Source organism: Pavona decussata, unplaced genomic scaffold (assembly GCF_977016875.1).
Source record: "Pavona decussata unplaced genomic scaffold, jaPavDecu1.1 SCAFFOLD_98, whole genome shotgun sequence".
NCBI lineage: Eukaryota > Metazoa > Cnidaria > Anthozoa > Scleractinia > Agariciidae > Pavona > Pavona decussata.
Window position 1 is genome coordinate 1,235,516 of NW_028145514.1, and position 19,884 is coordinate 1,255,399.

The following is a 19,884-nucleotide window of genomic DNA, read 5'->3' on the forward strand; positions in this document are numbered from 1 at the left end:
CAAGGTGAAAATTTTGACGAGTGCCAGAAGCGTGAAATCGTTTTCAAGGAGCTTCAGTGCACACAAGTCCTATGGCATTTTATGTTGATTTTTTCTTTTGGGACAAACGACGACAACTAGTCAACTCGATGGCTCTATTGCTTAATCGTGAGACCTCAAACAAACAAACAAGCAACATAAAAAGATACATAAAAACCTCGCAGAGAGTTGGTTAGGAATTCTAGTAACCAGTAAAACAAATTCAAGGAATGTCATTTTTCTCTGTGTGCAAATTGCCCACATGCTAACTAAACACCCTGAGGTTAGAATTTTAAATTGAGGTCAGATATAATTTTCAGGAAAAATACCATTTTTTTAGATCATCGGAAGGAACGGACCAAGAAACATAAGAGGTGCATCAAAGGTTAGGTTAGTATAAGGCCGACCTGTTCACACTCAAAACCTGTTTTTTTTTCTCTACTTTTGGTATTCCACAACAGTAATGGTCTTTTTTAAAAGAGAACGTGATTCCAATTAACCATTGCTTAATCTTTTGGGCAACGTTCTGATATAGCTTTTTCGCGCTCAAAGTTGCTGAGAGAACAGACAACAAAAATGTTAGATTTCGTTTCTTTGTATCAGATGTTCTCTCTTACTAACTTTCATTTACGAATTTAGTTTCTCAAAAAATTGATATTTGAGAGGTCATACATGATCAAATATCCATCTAAGTGATACTAAAAATGTTAAAATTTTTCGATAGTTCGAAAACGAACGAAAGTCGTAAAGTTAAATGACTTGAAGATGGTTTGTTTACTCGGTTAATATGCTGTTCAATTCAAATGTAAATATTTTAACCAGTCTGGTCCCATCAGGTGAAAAAATTGACTCAAATGGGAATTTGCCGCAAAGCAAATGAATCCTGCATTACTAAGTCCAAGAGAAAATAAACGTTCTCCCAAACTATAAGGTTCAATATGATAATCTTGCGTTACTTTTTATCTATGAAGTACTCTTACCAATTCCTGATTTGTTTTGACCAAATGTCTTTCAATGCGCCGTATTTATTTTTTAAATTGTCGATTGGGGGAAACATCGCAGCTCAGGTCGCAATCATAAATACTTCGAAAAAGAAACGCAATAATCGAAAAACTCAGCGTAACGTTAGAAGCATTCCGCGCGGTCATTAAGCGTTATGGCACAGAAAAATAAACAGCAGCCTCCGAAGACACGTACTTCGAAGGCTACGATAAACCACGTCACCGAAATGTTCGAAAATCTGTTCAGAGAAATAAAAGAAGAAAAGTAAAGCGTAAAGGAACGTGTATTTTTCCTGTGCCAAAATTTGTGTACTAGTACCAGCAAAGGCGAACAAAAAATCCATTCAGGCCATTAAAATAGCCTAAAGACGTTTCAATTCGTACAAAATGGGCCTTCAAGTAAACGCTCCGATAATTTGGAATTCTAAATGACCTCAAGAAACAAAGACGTGTCATGGCGATAAATAATACTATCAAACAAAAGGAGCCAAAGATTAGAAAAAGATATTTGTTTCGCATATATTTTTTTGAGCGACAAAACGTCGATTTCACAGTTACCTGTATGGAGAATCAGCAGGTATGGACTCAGCGGACGAGTGAAGAATTCCATGGGACACGGAAAGTGTTTTTGGAATATTACAATAGACTAACGCAGCTGCAAAGATTTTAAAAATAGCTCATTTTTTCAGTCACTACCTAAGAACAAGTCGGATTTTGAATTTATTCGAATTTATCTCATATTCTATTTATAGTTACTTTACATATGAACCCTCAAGCATTGGCATACTTTAAACAATATCGAGTAATGTATGTTTGTGTGTATTTTTATATAATTTTTCAGTTTGAAGTTTAAATCACGTGGCTTTGAACGTATTATGACATGTTAACTCATCGCTTCGGTGTTTTACGCAATCTGACTGGTCCGCTACAACCTCCAAACATTGACCATTATTATACGTGGATAGTTGATTCGAAGTGATGCTGTCTTTTGTCTTTGCTCGTCTCCTTCTTCGCTGCTCGCGCTGAGTTTCGTTGTTTAATCTCCCTCGGCGAATCTGTCTTGTCCCTTGTGCGTCCTCCTGTGGTTCATTTGCATCACAATTTGGTCGTGTTTCACCAATAGTAAACATTTTTCACTGCTCGATGAATAAACACGTTCAGCCCTCAATGAATTAACATGAGTTGCGTTTGACGTAAGCCTGTCTTCCAACCTGTTGCTGCCTAGCAACCTTCCCTTTGTCTGACGTCATTCAAACTTCGTTCGCACTGTTGCCAGGCAACAGCACGGACACCTTCAACGATATATAGATAAATATCTTTTTCGCTCGAATTCGCGCGGCTTAGCTCCGGAATAATTTATATATTTGGCCAAGCCTGTAAGCGGAGTTTCACAATTATTCTTTTAATAGCATTTATGTAAGTCTGCTTATCGTATGAACGTAATGAACTTACAAATTCCTCATCCTTTCTGGAGTTATATCTAATCTTAGTGTATATGAGGCAAATTGCTTACCATCAATAACAATAACAATAACAATGTTTTAAAAGGTTAAAACTGTTACACAGGGGAGCAAGGTATTTCAGTAGAACTGACATTCTAAGCTACATGATTTATGTGGAGTTGGGGGTCCAAAAAATATCCAAACATTATGTACACTGTAGGTAAATATTCAGGACAGAATCGGGTATTTATCGAGTTATGATGGTTTTCTTCCCGCTGAAAGTGATATTTGCATAGAGTTTTGTTCACTGGATTCCAACTGATCGACTACTGCATAATCGATACATTGAGCAGAAACAGGAAGAAACTCGTTCCAAGAGCTTACCTGATTCCGCTGGAAAGGTAAACAAGGAGTGAATTTGTGGCGTCGCGGCAAACATAAAATGTGAAATCTCCGGTTCTATAAGGCGGGCAGAGACAATTGAAACGGTCACATACCCTGTATTTAAGCCTGAATTCCCTTAGAAAAGAGGTTATGATTTGCCATCTACTGATGATTAATTTGTTTGCTAGCAAAGTTCATGAAATTACGTTATTTTCAGAACACACGGGCGAGCGTGAATTTGTGGCGTCACACCAATAAACAAAAAAGTAGTATCTTCGCTTCCACAAGGTGCATAGGGACGATTAAAACGGCAAAATACTCCGTCTTTACGCGTCTTACTTTTCCTCCCGCTGCTCTTCCGTATACTTTCGTCTCTTTTCTCGCTCTCTGTCTTGCTCTTTCTCCCTCTGCTCTTCCGTATAATTTCAACTGTTTTCTCGTGCTGTCTTGCTCTTTATTATAGATTTTTTATCCTAGGTGTGCCGGGGTTTTCCAAAACGACCAGTCTATATCCGAATGTTTTCGAAGACTTCCGAAGACGTTCCGAATAATTTTGATGTATCGCTATTTACTCATTTTCCATGGAATTTTGGTTTATCGCATTAGCTTGAGTTTACATATTTTTTTAAGGCTGTTATTGTCCGCATTTTTTTGAACCAGGCGTGAGAAGTTTGACCGTAAGCGTGAGATTGCAGTTCTCAACCCGCAGAGGTGAAGTTGGCAGGTATAAGCCGTTACCTGAAATATTTTACTCACTGTTTTTCGAGGTAAATCGGCCATGTTGTTATCGATTGTCAAGAGTAAACGAACTAAAAGCATCCGCACAGGGTTTGGCGATTAGCTGAGATTGACTTCATCTTTATCCTAGCATATTCCAGCAAAATTAAACTTAAAACTTGTATTAACCACTGTAAGAGATTAAAATAGCTAAATTCAATAAATACCTGAGAAGGTTTTGCTTGAGGAACATGATGGCGGGTGAACCCGAAGCCGAAGTCGGCACCCCAACTGAGTCACAAATCAAACTTGCTGCGGAATGCCTGTTTCGCTCGCTTGCACTGAAAATAACCCTCATAAATTAAAGGTCATGCAGTTAAGTATAGAAGAGGTGGCTATTTCTGGATAATTGCGGTTGAATTCGTCCATTGAAAGTTCTTTTGTACCATTCATAATCAAAGAGAAAAACAGTTCTTTACCTGGCACAAATAAATACAGCGGAGATTTCCAAAACGTCCAACTAGCTTCATTTTCCTCTTAGAGTAGCTAAAAACGTTTTCTTCTTCTTCAGCGTTGAATTAGTTTACTTTTGAGTGATCAGTACTTTAAGCAAGGTGAAGGGTTTTGTGGCTATTTAACGCAACAAAACGCCAAAGAGAACTCTAACTGTGCCGAGATTGAAAATATGTGGAAATTTGCATAAAGTGAAAAGGGCATGACGCGAATTTACGAAAGCGTGCATTTGTCGCGCCGCAAGCGTCAAAATGTGGTCATTTTTTTTCTTGGTCGTATTCATAGGAGTTCACTTCCTTGGTACATACCAATTAAAACAATTATTCTTTTAATTAATCTCGGTGAATAGCGGCTTTGGGAATAGTTACCGAGCTGCGAACACCTCGATGTCAGTAGAAGGTTGCTATTTCCAAGTCGACATCTCAGTTAGTCTTTTGGTACATGCACCAGTAAAAATACTGGTAAGGGATGGCATACTTAAGATAACCACCCTACGCAATTAACAGTCTTCTCTACTTAAAGCCCATTTAAACGGCTTCAACATTCGCCCAACATTCATTCAACAAAAGTTAAACGGAAAAGGAGTGATCAGACGGTTTCAACGCCATTAATTTTCAAGAACAAAGGAAATGTTGAAGCGATGTTGAATGAAAGTTAAAACCAATTTAAGTTTGATTCAACACACTTTCAACAAGTTTTCAACATATTTTACGCTTTCAATAATGTTGAACGACCTGCTCAAACGCCGACCTGCTCAAACGCCTCCGACATTTGGTTCAACAACCGTGTTGAACGCATGTTGAAGCAAATGTTGAAACCGTTTAAAGTCAGCTTTCTGAACGCGCTGACCTGGACACTAGTTTTGTCAGTTTTGAAAAGCGTCTACCTCAACCTGAAATCAAAAATACGCGTCGAATACATCCAGAAATCCGCTTCAATCTTCCCAGTGTTTTATTGGATTTTCAATCTTTTACTGAAAACCTGTTTCTGGGTATGCTTTTGCTCATCCAATGATATTATTTTATCATATTTGGTTAAGAACAGTATGGATCGCGCCTCCAACAAAACATGAAAAGAAGAGGTGAGAAACGTGAAGGCGCCGAGCGGAAGAAATCGCCTGCGTTGACTAAAATAATGAGAGAAATCAATCAAAAACATTGGAGAACAAATCACCATGATATATATTTGGAAAATCGCATTTTCTCAACCTGATGAAAGGTTCGTGCGGAGGGAATCTTTTCTTCTTCTTTCGTTTGGAGCTCCGACGAAGACAAGCTTCGGCACACAGTCGATTATCTCCTCGACAAGGACAACCTCTAGTAGAACCTTGTTTTCTACGAGTCGAGCAAGCGTTCTTGCACATTACATGGGTTTGGTTTCTAAATTTAGATAGTGGAAAAGTTGTACAAACGAAATTATAAAAATATATGATTGAAAACAGAAATAAAGCTTATCGGTCGTTTCGCTATACTGCAGTTCAGTCGATTCGCTACGTTTTAAAATTGACATATCCACTAATATTTGAACTCAATTTGCTTCTCATGCAAACACTGTGCTGACTGTGAAACGTAGAAACAGCTAAGATAATTTTTCACACGACCGGATACCGAAATAAACGATTAAATAATTCTTCGACTTCAGAGGCATTTGTTGACGTTCGGCTTTCCCTGGACAAGTCCATCAGTAAATTCTTCATGGTATCAAGAAAATGAGTGTTCTAATATGACATTAGGTCTATAATCACTATTTCGACTGGTAAATACTTCGACTCGACAAGGTTTGTTTAGATTTTTCAAAGGACGCGCTTCTCAGCGCGAGACTTGTGATGAAGTGTGATATGGAAATCAGCTAAAAATGATATCTAATGCGCATGTGCACCAGGTGACTGTGTCCCTTTAACACTGTCCACCAGCATAAACTTCCTGAGGAAAAAGACGAAGCACAGACCAAGAAAAGTCAATTGGCTTGTTTCCGCTTGTTCACCCACAAAACCTGCCACATCCAACACCGGTAACGATTATTTCTTTCATTTTATTTTTTGAAAAAAGTGCTACCCTGAGTTTGACAACTTTCTGCCCTATCATTTGCTCCAAGCTACAAGTTTTCATTTTCATCAAAGTTTTCGTTTTCATCCCTATCATTTGCTACAAGTTTTCAAACAAAAATGCGATGCCCGGAGACAGAGCTACGTCCCAACTGAATTTTAAAAGAACTCAAAAGATTCAGTTTGCATAAAGTTTCCTTTTTTTCAACGGTTATTCTTTCCTGGAATATGAAATTTGTAGCGGATCTCCGCGCGCCGGAGCCCCATTGATAAGAGATTTTGGTAAACCTATGTATGCGAAAAATTTTGGTTATGACGTCACTGTCCGTCCGGCGTACGTACGTACGTACGTACGTCCGCCCCTCTATGTAAGCCATAGTGAAATGTCACACTCAACCCGTGCGGCAACCGACGTTTTTTTGGCGGGAAGTGGGATGGCTTCTTTTAAAACAACAAACGAGAATTTTGAAGAACACTAATTTCTTGTATTCGTTGAATATGTTGTCAAACTACATATGTCGAGAAAGCAGGCGACTAATAAGCAAATTTGAAACCCGAGAGCGATGAACAAACATGCGAAATGTCAGTTGAAAACAAACATGTGGTGAGCTGGGTGAGTAAGCAACTCGCACGCCGCATAGAAATTAAATGCATTTTTGCAGGCAACTGTCGGTAATTTTCCATATTTAACATACTTCAAATTATACATAAATACTTAAGAGCGGCTGCCTGAGAATATCGAGAACTCGCGGTCAAAACTGAAATTTCGGATTTCCTCATATTTTGTCAGAAGAATCCCTTCAGAGAACTATTTACGAAAATAACATTAAAACTTTCCAAAGATTTTTCGTTTTCGAGAATTCCGGCATAATGTGAAATGCCGTGATCGCGGCGCAGCCGGCGTTAAATTTTGACGAGATTTGGTGCATTTTCAAAACGCTCGGGAAGGAAGACGGCTTAGCGTATTAAAACGATCTTTTGAAATTAAGTTAGGCATCCTTCGGAGAATACGAACGTAGGAAAATATTGCTGGAGGATTCTTATTAACATGCAGTTTTCAAAGTCCGAAGAATCCTATTTTCAGCATTTTTGTTGACACTTGAAATTGTGGAAACTTTGCGGACAAATATCGTGCCCTGGTACATCTAAATTTGAAGCAAGTATTATACTTTAGGAAAGCTCTATACATGTACTGCAATATATAAAAAATCCAGCTTGGGTAATTTAAAATCCAAGCGTTGACGGAAGTAAACACATACGGCATTTCAATTTTTTTTTCAAAAATGGCAGTGGTCACGCAAGGACAAGTTTTAAAATAAGTTTAAAATAAATTTATTGTTTATGTTTCAATTCTGGGAAATAAAACTAAGTTGTTATTCGGAAACAAAATCTCATGTGTTGATGGGTTTATCCCTATAAAAAATAATTTCATTCCTAGTAGGCGATCACCGATCGCAAACAAAAAAATGAAACGCTCAGGTGTTATGTCACGCTTTCTTCGGTACGCCAGCGTCAACAATGCGAAGGATACGAAACGAAATCAGTAAATATTTCATATCAAAATGTATCTGCAACCCCCGACAGGCGATAATGTTTCATTAAATTACTAATCGACTTGCGTGAAAAACGCCTTTGGTTCAGAAAAGTTCCGCAAAAGTCGCAGTTTTTATAAATCCTAGGTTTGTCAAAGATGCATCTCATCCTCACTGTCAATAAAACGTCGTGACAGGCACTTACATTGAGCTGGACAAGCGAAGACGAGAATTCTAAAAGCTGAAGAACAAGGTATCTGTGTTTTCAATTTGCAGGTCCTAGACTATATATCATAAACAGAACTGAGATATCAGAGCCGGTAGAGAAAATCATGCTTTCACTTTAGTGCAAGGCTGGCCATAATATTATCTTTAACGGCTACACTGCGGCTATAATATATTTGAATGAGCACTTACCGTTCCAATGCCTGCAAATAGGCATTTAATGAACCATCCCCATTAATGCGAGCAATAGTCCACCCTTCTCAGTCCGATCCGGATAGAAGAGCACCAGAGAATAACCAATGTTGTTTGCATGTTATGGCCATCACTGTGTACATAGCTATTTTAAACTTGCTATTTATAAACAATGACGCAAAATGGTTATAAATAGCAATGTGCGTTCTTGGTTTGGAGTGGTTTGCTCGATACTAGAAACTGTATTTCTTCTTCCGCGATGTCATATTTTGCAGTTTCTATATATTTTCGGTTGCATTTATGGCTCCGTGCTCATTTTCGTCCTTGATAGACGACGAGTCCGGTTGCGGTCAAAGTTCGTACTATTACAGCAACCTGCGTTTCTTTGGGTGAATGCCAAAAAGATATCTCCAGTCATCCAGGTCCCAACGCCAGGAAGGTGTTTGCTGACGACAAAACTGACAGTGAAATGTAATGAATCCTCGTGCGCGCATGTTAGTAAAGTTATCGATCATCTGATGTTGTTGATTGAACATATGAAGTTACGTTTACTGACTTTACATTGATGGAATACAAACAGCGGTGATATTTCTGATCAACCTACGATGACCCAAGAACAACAGCCTTTACATTGATGGAATTTGATATTCTGAAAGGATGAGTCGAATAACAATCAGACCATCTGCCCGCGCCGTCGAGATGTCTACGGTCTTCGTTGGCGGTAGCCTCCCACGCAGTCGTTTTTAGGGGACTCTTATTACCTCCTCCCCGAGTCCCCTCAAAACGACTGCGTGGGAGGCTACCGCCAACGAAGACCGTACACATCTAGTTAAGACGTCTAGTTTAGTCGGAAGGGGCCGAGAGGGAGAAATCTGCGTGACTAGCATTCCGCAAGCGTTGCTCGTCTTCGCGCTCGCGAAACTCATATATGCCTGAATAAGCTCTAAAATCATCATCATCATTATCATCATCATCATCATCATCACCACCACCATTATCGTCATCATCATCATCATCATCATCATCATCATCATCATCATCATAATTGGTGAATCGAATAAAGGCCTTAGAGGTATGGCATATTGCTTTGCTTTTTTTGTGAGCATGAGAAACCTGCAGTTACTATTAAATGACATCTGTAGTGCGGAAATACTTCGGATTATTGTTGAATACCTTTTTCGTGCAAGGGTATGTGTGTACTGAAGGAGATTAAAAATTCGTTCAAATTAAAGTAGCCACAGCGATAAAATGATTGCTGAGACCATTGCGGTTTTTGAATATTATTTTCTCTCTTTTTTTTTTGTAAGTTTTATCAGTCACCTTTCCATCTAAGACCAGAGTATTGTGTCTCTATACCAAATGGTACCCTCCTCTTAGATAAAACAATAGTTTCCCCGCTTCCTCTTCTCCCCGCATTAACTTCATTCATTGTCCTCTTTTTTAAATGTCATATTCACTCAAGATTGTTTGAGGGCCGGTTGGAAAAAGCAAGCGCCTGGGATCTAGGGATTATTTTCAGCAAACTTATATATCTATTAACAAGTTGAATGCGTTGCAACCAGCTTTAAATCAATGTTATTTTCTTTACTATGGAAGAAAATACTCAAAAAGACTCAGAAAATGCTGTTTAATTAGCTACGATAAAGGTCGTTTACTGACAGGCAGACAGACAGACAGACTACACGGGTTAGTTGAACTCCTCAGTGCGAAAAAGATGAAAATACCGCAACGTTTGTTTGATGGAAGTTTCGTCTTCAGTGAGCAATACCACGTGTAGGTGATCTACCTTCTCCTCGAAAATATGCCAAAGCGCCGGGCAAAATGGAATTTTATCTCATATCAGCGGTATCGAAGCGGCAGGCAATACAACTCGGATACTACACTGTAGTTATAAAAACGTAAACATGTCATTAACCCTAGCTATCGACTGTGAGGTAGAAAATGTCGCTGTTTCGTACAGATTCATTTAAGAACTGAGCAGATTGTCACCCTTCTGTTTAGTGAAAAACGTACTAGTTGCGTGAAGTACAATAATGAAATTTGTCGATCATTCTGACGTTGCGTTATATGCCACGGCAATCGGCCTTTACGAATTTTGCTGTGGCATTAGTTATCACTCACTCTAACTGTGAATAATTTTTTGTATAGGAATATTCAGCAACGAAAAACTGTTTAGAATATTACATTTTGTATTGTAGCGATAGCTTTGTCATTCTCTCGGGAAAATATATTATAAAGACTATAAAATGTATTTCAAATGTGTTAACCAGTACTTGCGTGACTGACCACTGACTGACCATTTTGTTAACACTTGACTATAAATGTTATACCCAAACTAGATTTCTTACATGTTGCAGTAAAATAACAGATCATACCTCAAGCATACCTGTTGTTGTAAGTTTCGATGTACCAGGGCAAGATTTTGCCTCGAAATATTTCCTCATTTTCAAGTGTTCACATGCGAGGAGTTCAACAGTCAGCATGTTGTTGATAGGCTGTGATCTAGAAAACAAGCCTGCTTTGCACAGCTTCACAAACCCAAAAGTGATTTTAACGCCTGCTATTAGCTTTATTATTGAAACAAGTTCTTATTTAGTAAGATACATCATAAATACTTGGTTCTAGAAGTACTTCTAGATGCACCATGTGACGATGAAAAAAAATTGGTTGAGATCTGGACGAGCAGAAAGGTGACATGACACTTTAACCTTTTCAAATTTGGGGTTACATCTCACTCCCTAGTTAGACTTATTTTATTTAAGGTATATAAAACAATTCAAAACTTATTAGATCATTAGATTTAGTTTTGGAACAAGAATTTTATAATTCTCTGGTAAAAATAACATACAAACAATAATTTATTGAAACATGTCATCTTGTCCTTGCGTGACCACAGGAATTTTTTGAAAAAATATGTCAAAAATTCCCTATGTGTTTTATTCCGTCAAAGGCTGGCTTTTAAATTACCCAAGCTGAATTTTTGATATGTTGCAGCACAAGAATAGAGCTTTGCTTTACTGTAACTTTCATTGTAAATTTCGATGTACCAGGAAAAGAATTCTGTCCGCAAAGTTTTCACAATTTCAAGTGTCAACAAAAATGCTGAAAATAGGATTCTTCGGACTTTGAAAACTGCATGTAAATAAGAATCCTCCAGCAATATTTTCCTACGTTCGTATTCTCAGAAGGATGCCTAACTTAATTTCAAAAGATCGTTTTAATACGCTAAGCCGTCTTCCTTCCCGAGCGTTTTGAAAATGCACCAAATCTCGTCAAAATTTAACGCCGGCTGCGCCGCGATCACGGCATTTCACATTATGCCGGAATTCTCGAAAACGAAAAATCTTTGGAAAGTTTTAATGTTATTTTCGTAAATAGTTCTCTGAAGGGATTCTTCTGACAAAATATGAGGAAATCCGAAATTTCAGTTTTGACCGCGAGTTCTCGATATTCTCAGGCAGCCGCTCTTAAATCGTTGCCATACGACAAATATTTGTGGATCAATCAATTTTGAACATTCACAGAGCTATTCACAGAGTTATATTTTGTGTTGGACTTGTGTAAATCATTCGCAGGGCACATTTGTAAACACGCAGTAAACGTTTAAATATTTCGGACCACAACCAAACATTATTTTTCCTGTATTCTCCTTTTGTTAACGTTTACTTATAGACTTGAATTATTTCTGTAGGAGAAATATTCACAGAGTTATGTGTTGTTTTGAACATTTTGTGTTGGACTTCTCTTACCATTCTCAGCGCATAAGTTTTGTAAACACGCTCTAATTTTAAGCGCTCACTGAAATATTTCGGACCACAACCAAACATTATTTTTCCTGTATTCTCCGTTTGTCAACGTTTACTAAGAGACTAGAATTATTTCTGTAAGAGAAATATTCACAGAGTTATGAATTGCTATGAACATTTTGTGTTGGACTTCAGTAATTCATTCGCTATTCTCAGCGCATAAGTTTTGTAAACACGCTCTAATTTTAAGTGCTCACTGAAATATTTCAGACCACAACCAAACATTATTTTTCCTGTATTCTCCGTTTGTTAACGTTTACTTAGAGACTAGAATTGTTTCTGTAGGAGAAATATTCACAGAGTTATGAATCGTTTTGAACATTTTGTGTTGGGCTTCTCTAATTCATTCGCCATTCGCAGCGCATAAGTTTTGTAAACACGCTCTAACTTTAAATTAAAGCGCTCACTGAAATATTCCGGACCACAACCAAACATTATTTTTCCTGTATTCTCCGTTTGTTAACGTTTACTTAGAGACTAGAATTGTTTCTGTAGGAGAAATATTCACAGAGTTATGACTCGTTTTGAACATTTTGTGTTGGGCTTCTCGAATTCATTCGCCATTTGCAGCGCATAAGTTTTGTAAACACGCTCTAATTTTAAATTAAAGCGCTCACTGAAATATTCCGGGCCACAACCAAACATAATTTTTCCTGTACTCTCCTTTTTTTAACGTTTACTTAGAGACTAGAATTACTTCTGTAAGAGAAATATTCACAGAGTTATGAATTGTTTTGAAAATGTGGTGTTGGGCTTCTCTATTTATTCATTCGCCATTCGCAGCGCATAAGTTTTGTAAACACGCTAAAATTTTAAATTAAAGCGCTCACTGAAATATTTCGGGCCACAACCAAACATAATTTTTCCTGTATTCTCCTTTTGTTAACGTTTACTTAGAGACTAAAATTATTTCTGTAAGAGATTTATTCACAGAGTTATGAATTGTTTTGAACATTTTGTGCTGGACTTGTGTAATTCGTTCGCAATTCACAGCGCATAAGTTTTGTAACACGCGTTAATTTTAAGCGCCCACTGAAATATTTCGGGCCACAACTAAACATTATTTTTCCCGTATTCTTTTCTTAAATTTTAGTTAGAGACTAGAATTATTTCTTCAGGAGAAATATTCCTAATTGTTTTGAACATTTTGTGCTCGTCATTCGCAGCGCATATTTGTAAACAGTACGCCCTAATTTTAAAGTAAACGTTCAAATATTTCGAACCATTACCAAACATTATTTTTCCTTTACTTCTTTTCTTGTAACGTTTATTATGAGACTTTAAATATTTCTATACGAGGAAGATTTACAAAGTAATAAATTTTGAAACAAATATTTTATTTTTATCCGAGCGGCCAAATTGCACGTGTGGAAACATTACGTGGTAGCTAAGTTTTCTTTATTGTACGCATTTCAAACTTTACACAAATACATTAATAGTTTTCACAGGAAAAATATTTGAGAGAGAGCGTAATTTTTTCATCCACAAGCGTTTTATGCATGCTCATCGGATTCATCGGATTCAGCAATGTGATCTCGCACGATCAACAAGAACAGCTTATGGCTCAAAACATTTTCCGCTGACGCGTAAAAAGTTTGCTTTGTATGCACTTAAGATATATATAACTCAAGACAGGATGAAGAATTTGGAACCTTATTACGTTCATACAATAAGCAGAGTAGCATGTATATAAATGCTATTAAAAAGAAATTGTGGAGCTCCGCTTTTAGGCTTAGCTAAATGTATATATTACCCTAGTCAGTTAAGTGATGCGGCAAGGGTATGCAAGCAAAGTTATTTATTTAAGGGAGAATCATTGTAGCGTTGAGAAGTACGAATTGGCGACGCTAAATCAAGTTTGGCACTATAAAGCATGCACTTCAAAAACACAGGTGGTCAAAAACATTCCAAAAACTTCGAAAATCGAATAGTAGTGGAATAGTAAGGTTTCTTAATTCATGGTTTCTAAAAAAATGAGATTAAAATTAAAAGTTTTGGCACCCAGTTGGCCAGTTTCCCACCTAACGTAAAATCAGATATATAAAATAATTTTAAGAAAATCATTGAGAAAGATATTTTTCAACGATTCTGTTTGCTCTTCCATTTCTAGTCATCCAAGTAAGGAAGCGAATTGACGATTTATTGTCACTGAAACTCATAACCGATAGAAGGTACACGCAGTCTAGGAAAACCATTCTACTGAGGAAAGCATCTTTCTTTTGATCTTTTTACAGGTTGTGCCACATTCCCGAAGGGACACAGGAAAAAAGGTCAGCCATGGTTTATCCATTGTTGCTGTTTATCTGCCTGACAGCCACGTTGAGAAATATAGGAGCGCAAGGTACGCCGACCAGTGACACGGATGAGCTTGGAAAAGGGATCAATCTTCGGAAGACAAACTTATTAGGCGACTTCCAGGAAAACGAGGCGAAAGTGTTTGAGACTTTGCCGGAAACCTGCTTTAAAAGGCAGAAGTTACACTACTCAGGCAGTAACTTCGATTATTACAAAAGCACCAAATCCTTTTACTCAAAAATGGCCGCCTCAGCTGGTTTGGAAGCCTCCCTCGAGTCTGCGTTTACTCTGGGCACCACCCTCAACAGTGTTATACGGACGACAGAATCCAAGGAATCTCAAGTGAGTGGAATGGCTTTAAATGTCCGCGCCTTGACAGAAAAGATCCTGGTGAAAAAGGATTGTTTAGATAACGTTGAAATTTCCAACCTAACCAAACACTTCCTTAAGGACTTTGAAAAGCTACCGTTGGCATTTAAACTTCCGATGCTTGCAAACTCCTGGAAGGCATACAACGTCTTTTTGGAGACATACGGGTCCCATGTGATAACGTCTGTGAAGCGTGGATCAAGCATCAAGCAGACGACATTTGCAGAAAGTTCAAAGTCGTACAGTCAGAGGGATTTTCAGGTGAACAGCTGCATTAAACTTGCAGGCCCCGTAAGTGTTAGCAAGGTCGGGGTCGAGGCATGTGCAAACGTCAGCAAGAGTGAAGAGTCCAAGGCAAGCAACATGAACACCGTAGACAAACTCATTGTCAAAGGGGGTACCAAGGAAACCCGCAATAAGCTGATGAACGACAGGAGCAAAGAACTAATTGAGCAACTTTTGAACGAAGCTGGTGAATCAGACGCATCTGTTGAACACACCTTTAGATCGATTTGGGACATTTTGCAAAGCCGATTCGGTATTGGATCAGAGAACTACGTCAGAGCTGTAAATCTGCAGTACTACTACCTCGGCTTCTTGAATTATGGCTGCCCCTTCATAGAAAGCAGAATGGTTCACATACAGAAATTCGACTACACAAGGGGTTCAACCAAGGAATCTCCTGAATTTGAGTGCTCGCTGGCTGCAGAGGGTTGCCACCATCCCGACGACTGTGGATATAGATTGGGAGTCTGGTGCGCCTGTAAAGGGAAATCGTGCGTTCAGTACAAATCGGTGAAACAAGACACAGGAATCTCTAAGCTCACGGCACAAGCAAACACCCATGAAGATCTGGAAGGGCATGGCTGCTCTTGGAAGGTGCCTGGGTTTGTATGCGACTGCTACAACAAGAATATTGGGTTTCGGAAACAGGTGTGGAGGATGCCTAGCAGAGATGCTGTGCAAAAAGCTGGCAGGCATGGTGATAATAAATTATATTTATTTGGTTTGTTTCCTGTAACAACAAATAATTCAGTAGGAATCCAAAGTGCCTCGAGCAATAAGCATGGTCTCCCCGGGGTGCCCTAGTAAGAAATAATTGTCTTAATTGTAGCCATGACATAGTTTGTTAATAATCTTGAACCAGTTGTTCAAAGGCCAGATAACTTCATCCTGTGGATAAGTCACTATCCGACAGTTTCAATCTGGGAAAAGATTTCAGTATTTCCTCTTGTACAAGCGAATATGCACACTCTAACCACAGTTAAGTTTGGGAGTGTACGTAAACCTTGGACAACGTTGAACGTGAAGTATATTTTAGACCCTGAATAGTGCCTTATCCAGCGGATAAAGTTATCTGGCCTTTGAACAACTGGGGCCTTGACTGTTGTACATCATTTCCGTAGTTAAACATTGACTTTCCTCGACTTCATGCCTGTAATAATAGTTTGTGTACAATTTGTACTAAGCTGTAATAACTAATATTATGAATTGAATTTATTGGGTTAAATATATGAATAAGTAAATAAATAAAAAGGTGCTCACCACATGTCAAGAGTCCAGATCAAGATCGCGATCAGGATCCAAATCGAGTACTAGGCAGGGATGCAGAAGAAAACGCCGAAGAGTTAGTTGATCTGAGCAGTCGTGAAAACATGTGTGAAATGATGTACGAATAAGTCAAAACGTGATCTGCTACACAACAAAGGAGTTTTTCGATTCCAGTGTATTACATGATGACAGTAATGAAGACGGTTTGAACGCTAATATTTAGTTGAACCAGTTTACCCAAAATCTTGTATGTTTATTCTAACTCGAGAATAAAATATTTAAGACGAGCCTGAGAAACGCGAATTTTGTTGTTCGAGTGTACATTCCCAAGCGTAACTCTTGCAACTTTTCAATGGAACAATTCCCGACCAGAGTACATTGAAAGCTTTAATAATTCTCTCAGTGCCTAAAATGTTGCTCTGTACAAACTTTTGCTTTATCTACATCTTTCCCTCTTCAAGTGTATCGCACAGTATTGGAGAGCGACTACTGCAAATGGGACTTCTCAATTCCAACTGTTAATTTCCACGATTCATGTGGACGATTTCCGACAACCAAACGCTTGTTGCCTTTTATAACGTCCTCGTTTTCGACCTGCACGGGTTAATGACTTTCCATCTTAAGTTCTTATAACAGGAAGCGTCCAACTTCTTACTTGTTCAAGTCTTTCTCTACGTTTGGCAAGGAAGAGTGCTTCTTTGCCCTCCCTTTTATCGATGACTACACACTGACAATTAGCATACACTGCCTTCCGGAACTCGTCATGGCGAAAAAGGTGGCTGTACAACACAGGAGTTTGGTAAAAGCAATACTTTTATTTGTCACCCTTAATTCGCGGCATAATTTACAGTCACATATAACTTTTGATAGCATTTGTATTTGTATCTCAACTCAAGATCATTTACGTCATCAACTGATATTGAAAGTCTAAATCTTGTTCCACATAAGGAGTATGAAAATATACTTGAAACACCACTGTTAATTAAATAATATTAAAAATACTGTTAAAATGATGATTGATTTCTTTCCCATATTTATAAAACAAAAATTGTGAAAGCGAAAGTATTAAAAACAAAAATAAACACCACAATTCTTGAAATAGCTACTAAAAACGAACAGAAAATACACCATCTTGCTAAACAAGAAGTAGTAATTGCTTAAAGACAATTTTAAACGAATTTTCAAAAAATGTACCTACATATTCGACAGAAATGTTTTGTTTTCCGGCTGTTGACTCACTCAACATCTAGATTTCAATACCAGATTGATTTAAATATTACTTGGCTTGAATGCAAGTGACAAGAATTCTACGAAAACTGAGCGAAATGTGATTTCAAAGTCAAAGGACACGCCCGTTTTAACGATATAGTCAAACACAGGATAATATCCCATTTATACGGAATAAATTAACAGAAATTAGGAGGAGGAAAGTTTACTCTTCCTAATCATTTTTTCAAATCCGATCTTTCTAAATAAGATAGTGACGATGTGCTAAGTCATATACCTTGGGCAGAGAATCCACCAGAACACTTAAATGTACAATATCCTGTGGTGATCATGTCATATGCACGTGCTGTCACCGCCGCCATGTTGGTATACCTTCAACAAAAGGTTTCTCAGGCTTCTGTTGGTATGGTACACCAAAAAGGCCGCCAGCCTGTCGTCATCAGTTTGAATCTTCAGGGACTGGTTGCAACCTTTGACTTTGTTATTAACATTCTTTAAGCTTTGGGTCACTGTGTTCCGCAACAACCAGTACGGACCAGTAATTTGAGCAATCTTTAGTTCTTCTTTGGACTAATTTTCAATAAAGCGAAAATATAATTTCCGCCAGAATGCACATGAAACCACTATATTACTAGACTCCGCTGCAAAATTACACTGTAAAACTGTTTTGCTGAGGCTTAATTTAAAAGTTACAGTTCATTTAAACGACTACCTGGCTAACCTTACTGGAGACAATTTCTTAATCCAAGGAATTAATGTGCAAGAACGATTTCCATGTACCACACATCAAGGATCACATTGATTTTACTCTATGTGACATTTAATATTGTGTCCTGTTATTGGGCGATGTGTTTTTTTTTTTCGATTCAGGGCAAGAAGACCGATTGAAATGGAACATCGAGCCAACGGCCGAAACTAACCGAGTTTTTATTTCACACGAAGCAACTTCTCCTTCAAGAAATTGCGTGAGGGAAAACTTGCACAGTACCCCTTTTTCTTACAATATTTACAAGCTATTGATGGTTTGCATGTGACGTCATGGTGGCCATGTTGGTGTACCGGAACAATACGATTTTTCTCCTCTGGGACTTAACTTCCATTTTTATCCAAACTATATGAACAAATTTTCTTTTGTTTTGTACACCAACATGGCGGCAATGCAAACCACCTATTCTTTCTCCTCATGTTGCATATAACATGAAAAATGTTGCAGGTGTTTTAAGCAATCACAGAAGCAAACGAAATCTGTTTGTAATCGCAAGATCCAGTTGTATCATTTACGGTGTAAATCCATCTTATGGAACGTCAACCTAAGAGAGTTTGCAACATTTCTAAATTACGTCGGTTTTGCTCCAGGTCGCGATGGAATAGGACCAGGGGGTTTCAGCGGGACTTTCTTGGGCTTATTATCAGCTGTAGAAAACGAGGAAGGCTTTTTGGCGCCCGCGGCAAGTCCTGCTTTTTTCAAGTCAGAAGGTTTAAGAGGCAAGGAAGTTGGCCTCTCCTCCGATGGCTGTTTAGGAAACTTCGCGTCAACAGGTCTCAAGGGAGGCTTCCAGGGATTTTTAGGTTGACTGGCGGGAGCTTTAGAACCATCTGAGTCTTCCTTCTGGCTGCTAGCGGACCATTTTGAAAGCGGCTTTTTTGCAGGGGGAGGAACGGCTGGTTTGTCCAATATTCCCGCATGGCTTTCTGGTCGACGAGGTTTACCAGGTTTAACCGGTTCTGGTGTGTCGATCATTCCCGCGTGGCTTTCTGGTCGACGAGGTTTAACAGGTTTAACCGGTTCTCTTCCGGGCGGGGGAGGAGGTACGGCTGGTTTATTCAAGATTCCCGCGTGGCTCTGTGGTCGAAAAGGTTTACCAGTGTTAACAGGTTTATTCGCCGTAAAGGGACTGGAGGCACGATTTAAGGAAGCTTCCTTGTTACTTCTGGGGGGCCATTCCGGATTTCGAAGCTTCGCCGGCGGATATTTTGCAGTGGTTGTCTCCTTTTCCACAGCAGGTTTTTCTGGCCTGTGTGGAGTAGGTTTATAAGCTACGTTAGGCTGTGAATCCTGTTTAGCAGGTCCGTTTGAAAACCTTGTCGAGCCTAGAGGATTGGTAGTTATAGTTACATCAGGTTTATTTCGTGTGGTGCTAGTGAGGGTTGGCCCTGATATATTGGGTCTTGGTTTGGCGGCCTCCACGTCCGTGCTTTGGTTTGTGTAAGCTCCTGCTCCAGTAGCCGTTCTTCTTTGTTTGGGAGAGCCATTGGACACGCCTTGATAGCTAAGAAAATGCGAAAGATAAAGAACAAGTCAGAGAAACAAAACAATCCGTGAGGTATAGAAAATTAAACTCGACTTTAATACATCTGGGCCCAGTTGTTCAAAGCCCGATTAAGCTAATCCTGGGTTAACGTAAACTTTGATGCGAGTATATTTACTAATCCATAAGGATTCGTCCAAAAGATTTTTGTCCCTAAGTTTTGCCTTAGACTTTTCTTTACCATTAGTTTAAAATGAGCCTTTAAAACCATTTTTAATGAGCGAGATGAAAACCTCGGTTAATATTTAATCGTGGATTA

At 38.6% G+C, this 19,884-nt stretch overlaps 2 protein-coding genes across 4 annotated transcripts in view; one reads left to right on the forward strand and one right to left on the reverse strand.

Moving 5' to 3' along the window:
• The first annotated feature begins 343 nt into the window (after nt 1–343).
• Nucleotides 344–15,674, forward strand: LOC146472555 (DELTA-alicitoxin-Pse2b-like). 2 transcript variants are annotated; one of them, XM_085119275.1, is made up of 3 exons: nt 367–403; nt 3,506–3,612; nt 14,109–15,674. In XM_085119275.1, exon 3 carries the CDS (start codon nt 14,152–14,154, stop codon nt 15,625–15,627), a length of 1,476 nt encoding a protein of 491 aa, XP_084975401.1. In that variant the 5' UTR covers nt 367–403; nt 3,506–3,612; nt 14,109–14,151; the 3' UTR covers nt 15,628–15,674. The 2 variants fall into 2 exon arrangements, with proteins under 2 accessions (XP_084975400.1, XP_084975401.1); XM_085119274.1 differs by lacking the exon at nt 3,506–3,612 and having other exon boundaries at nt 344–403.
• Nucleotides 15,675–16,884: 1,210 nt separating this feature from the next.
• Nucleotides 16,885–19,884, reverse strand: part of LOC146472556 (zinc metalloproteinase-disintegrin-like MTP8) — a 49,826-nt gene continuing 46,826 nt past the window's right edge. For both annotated transcript variants that reach the window (XM_085119273.1, XM_085119272.1), the window contains one exon: nt 16,885–19,586. In XM_085119273.1, coding sequence (XP_084975399.1) covers nt 18,653–19,586 — 934 coding nt within the window. In that variant the 3' untranslated portion in view covers nt 16,885–18,652. The remainder of the gene's footprint in view (nt 19,587–19,884) is intronic.

Coding starts and splice junctions, on each gene's coding strand:
- LOC146472555 (XM_085119274.1), top strand. CDS start 14,152: ATGGTTTATCCATTGTTGCTGTTTATCTGCCTGACAGCCACGTTGAGA.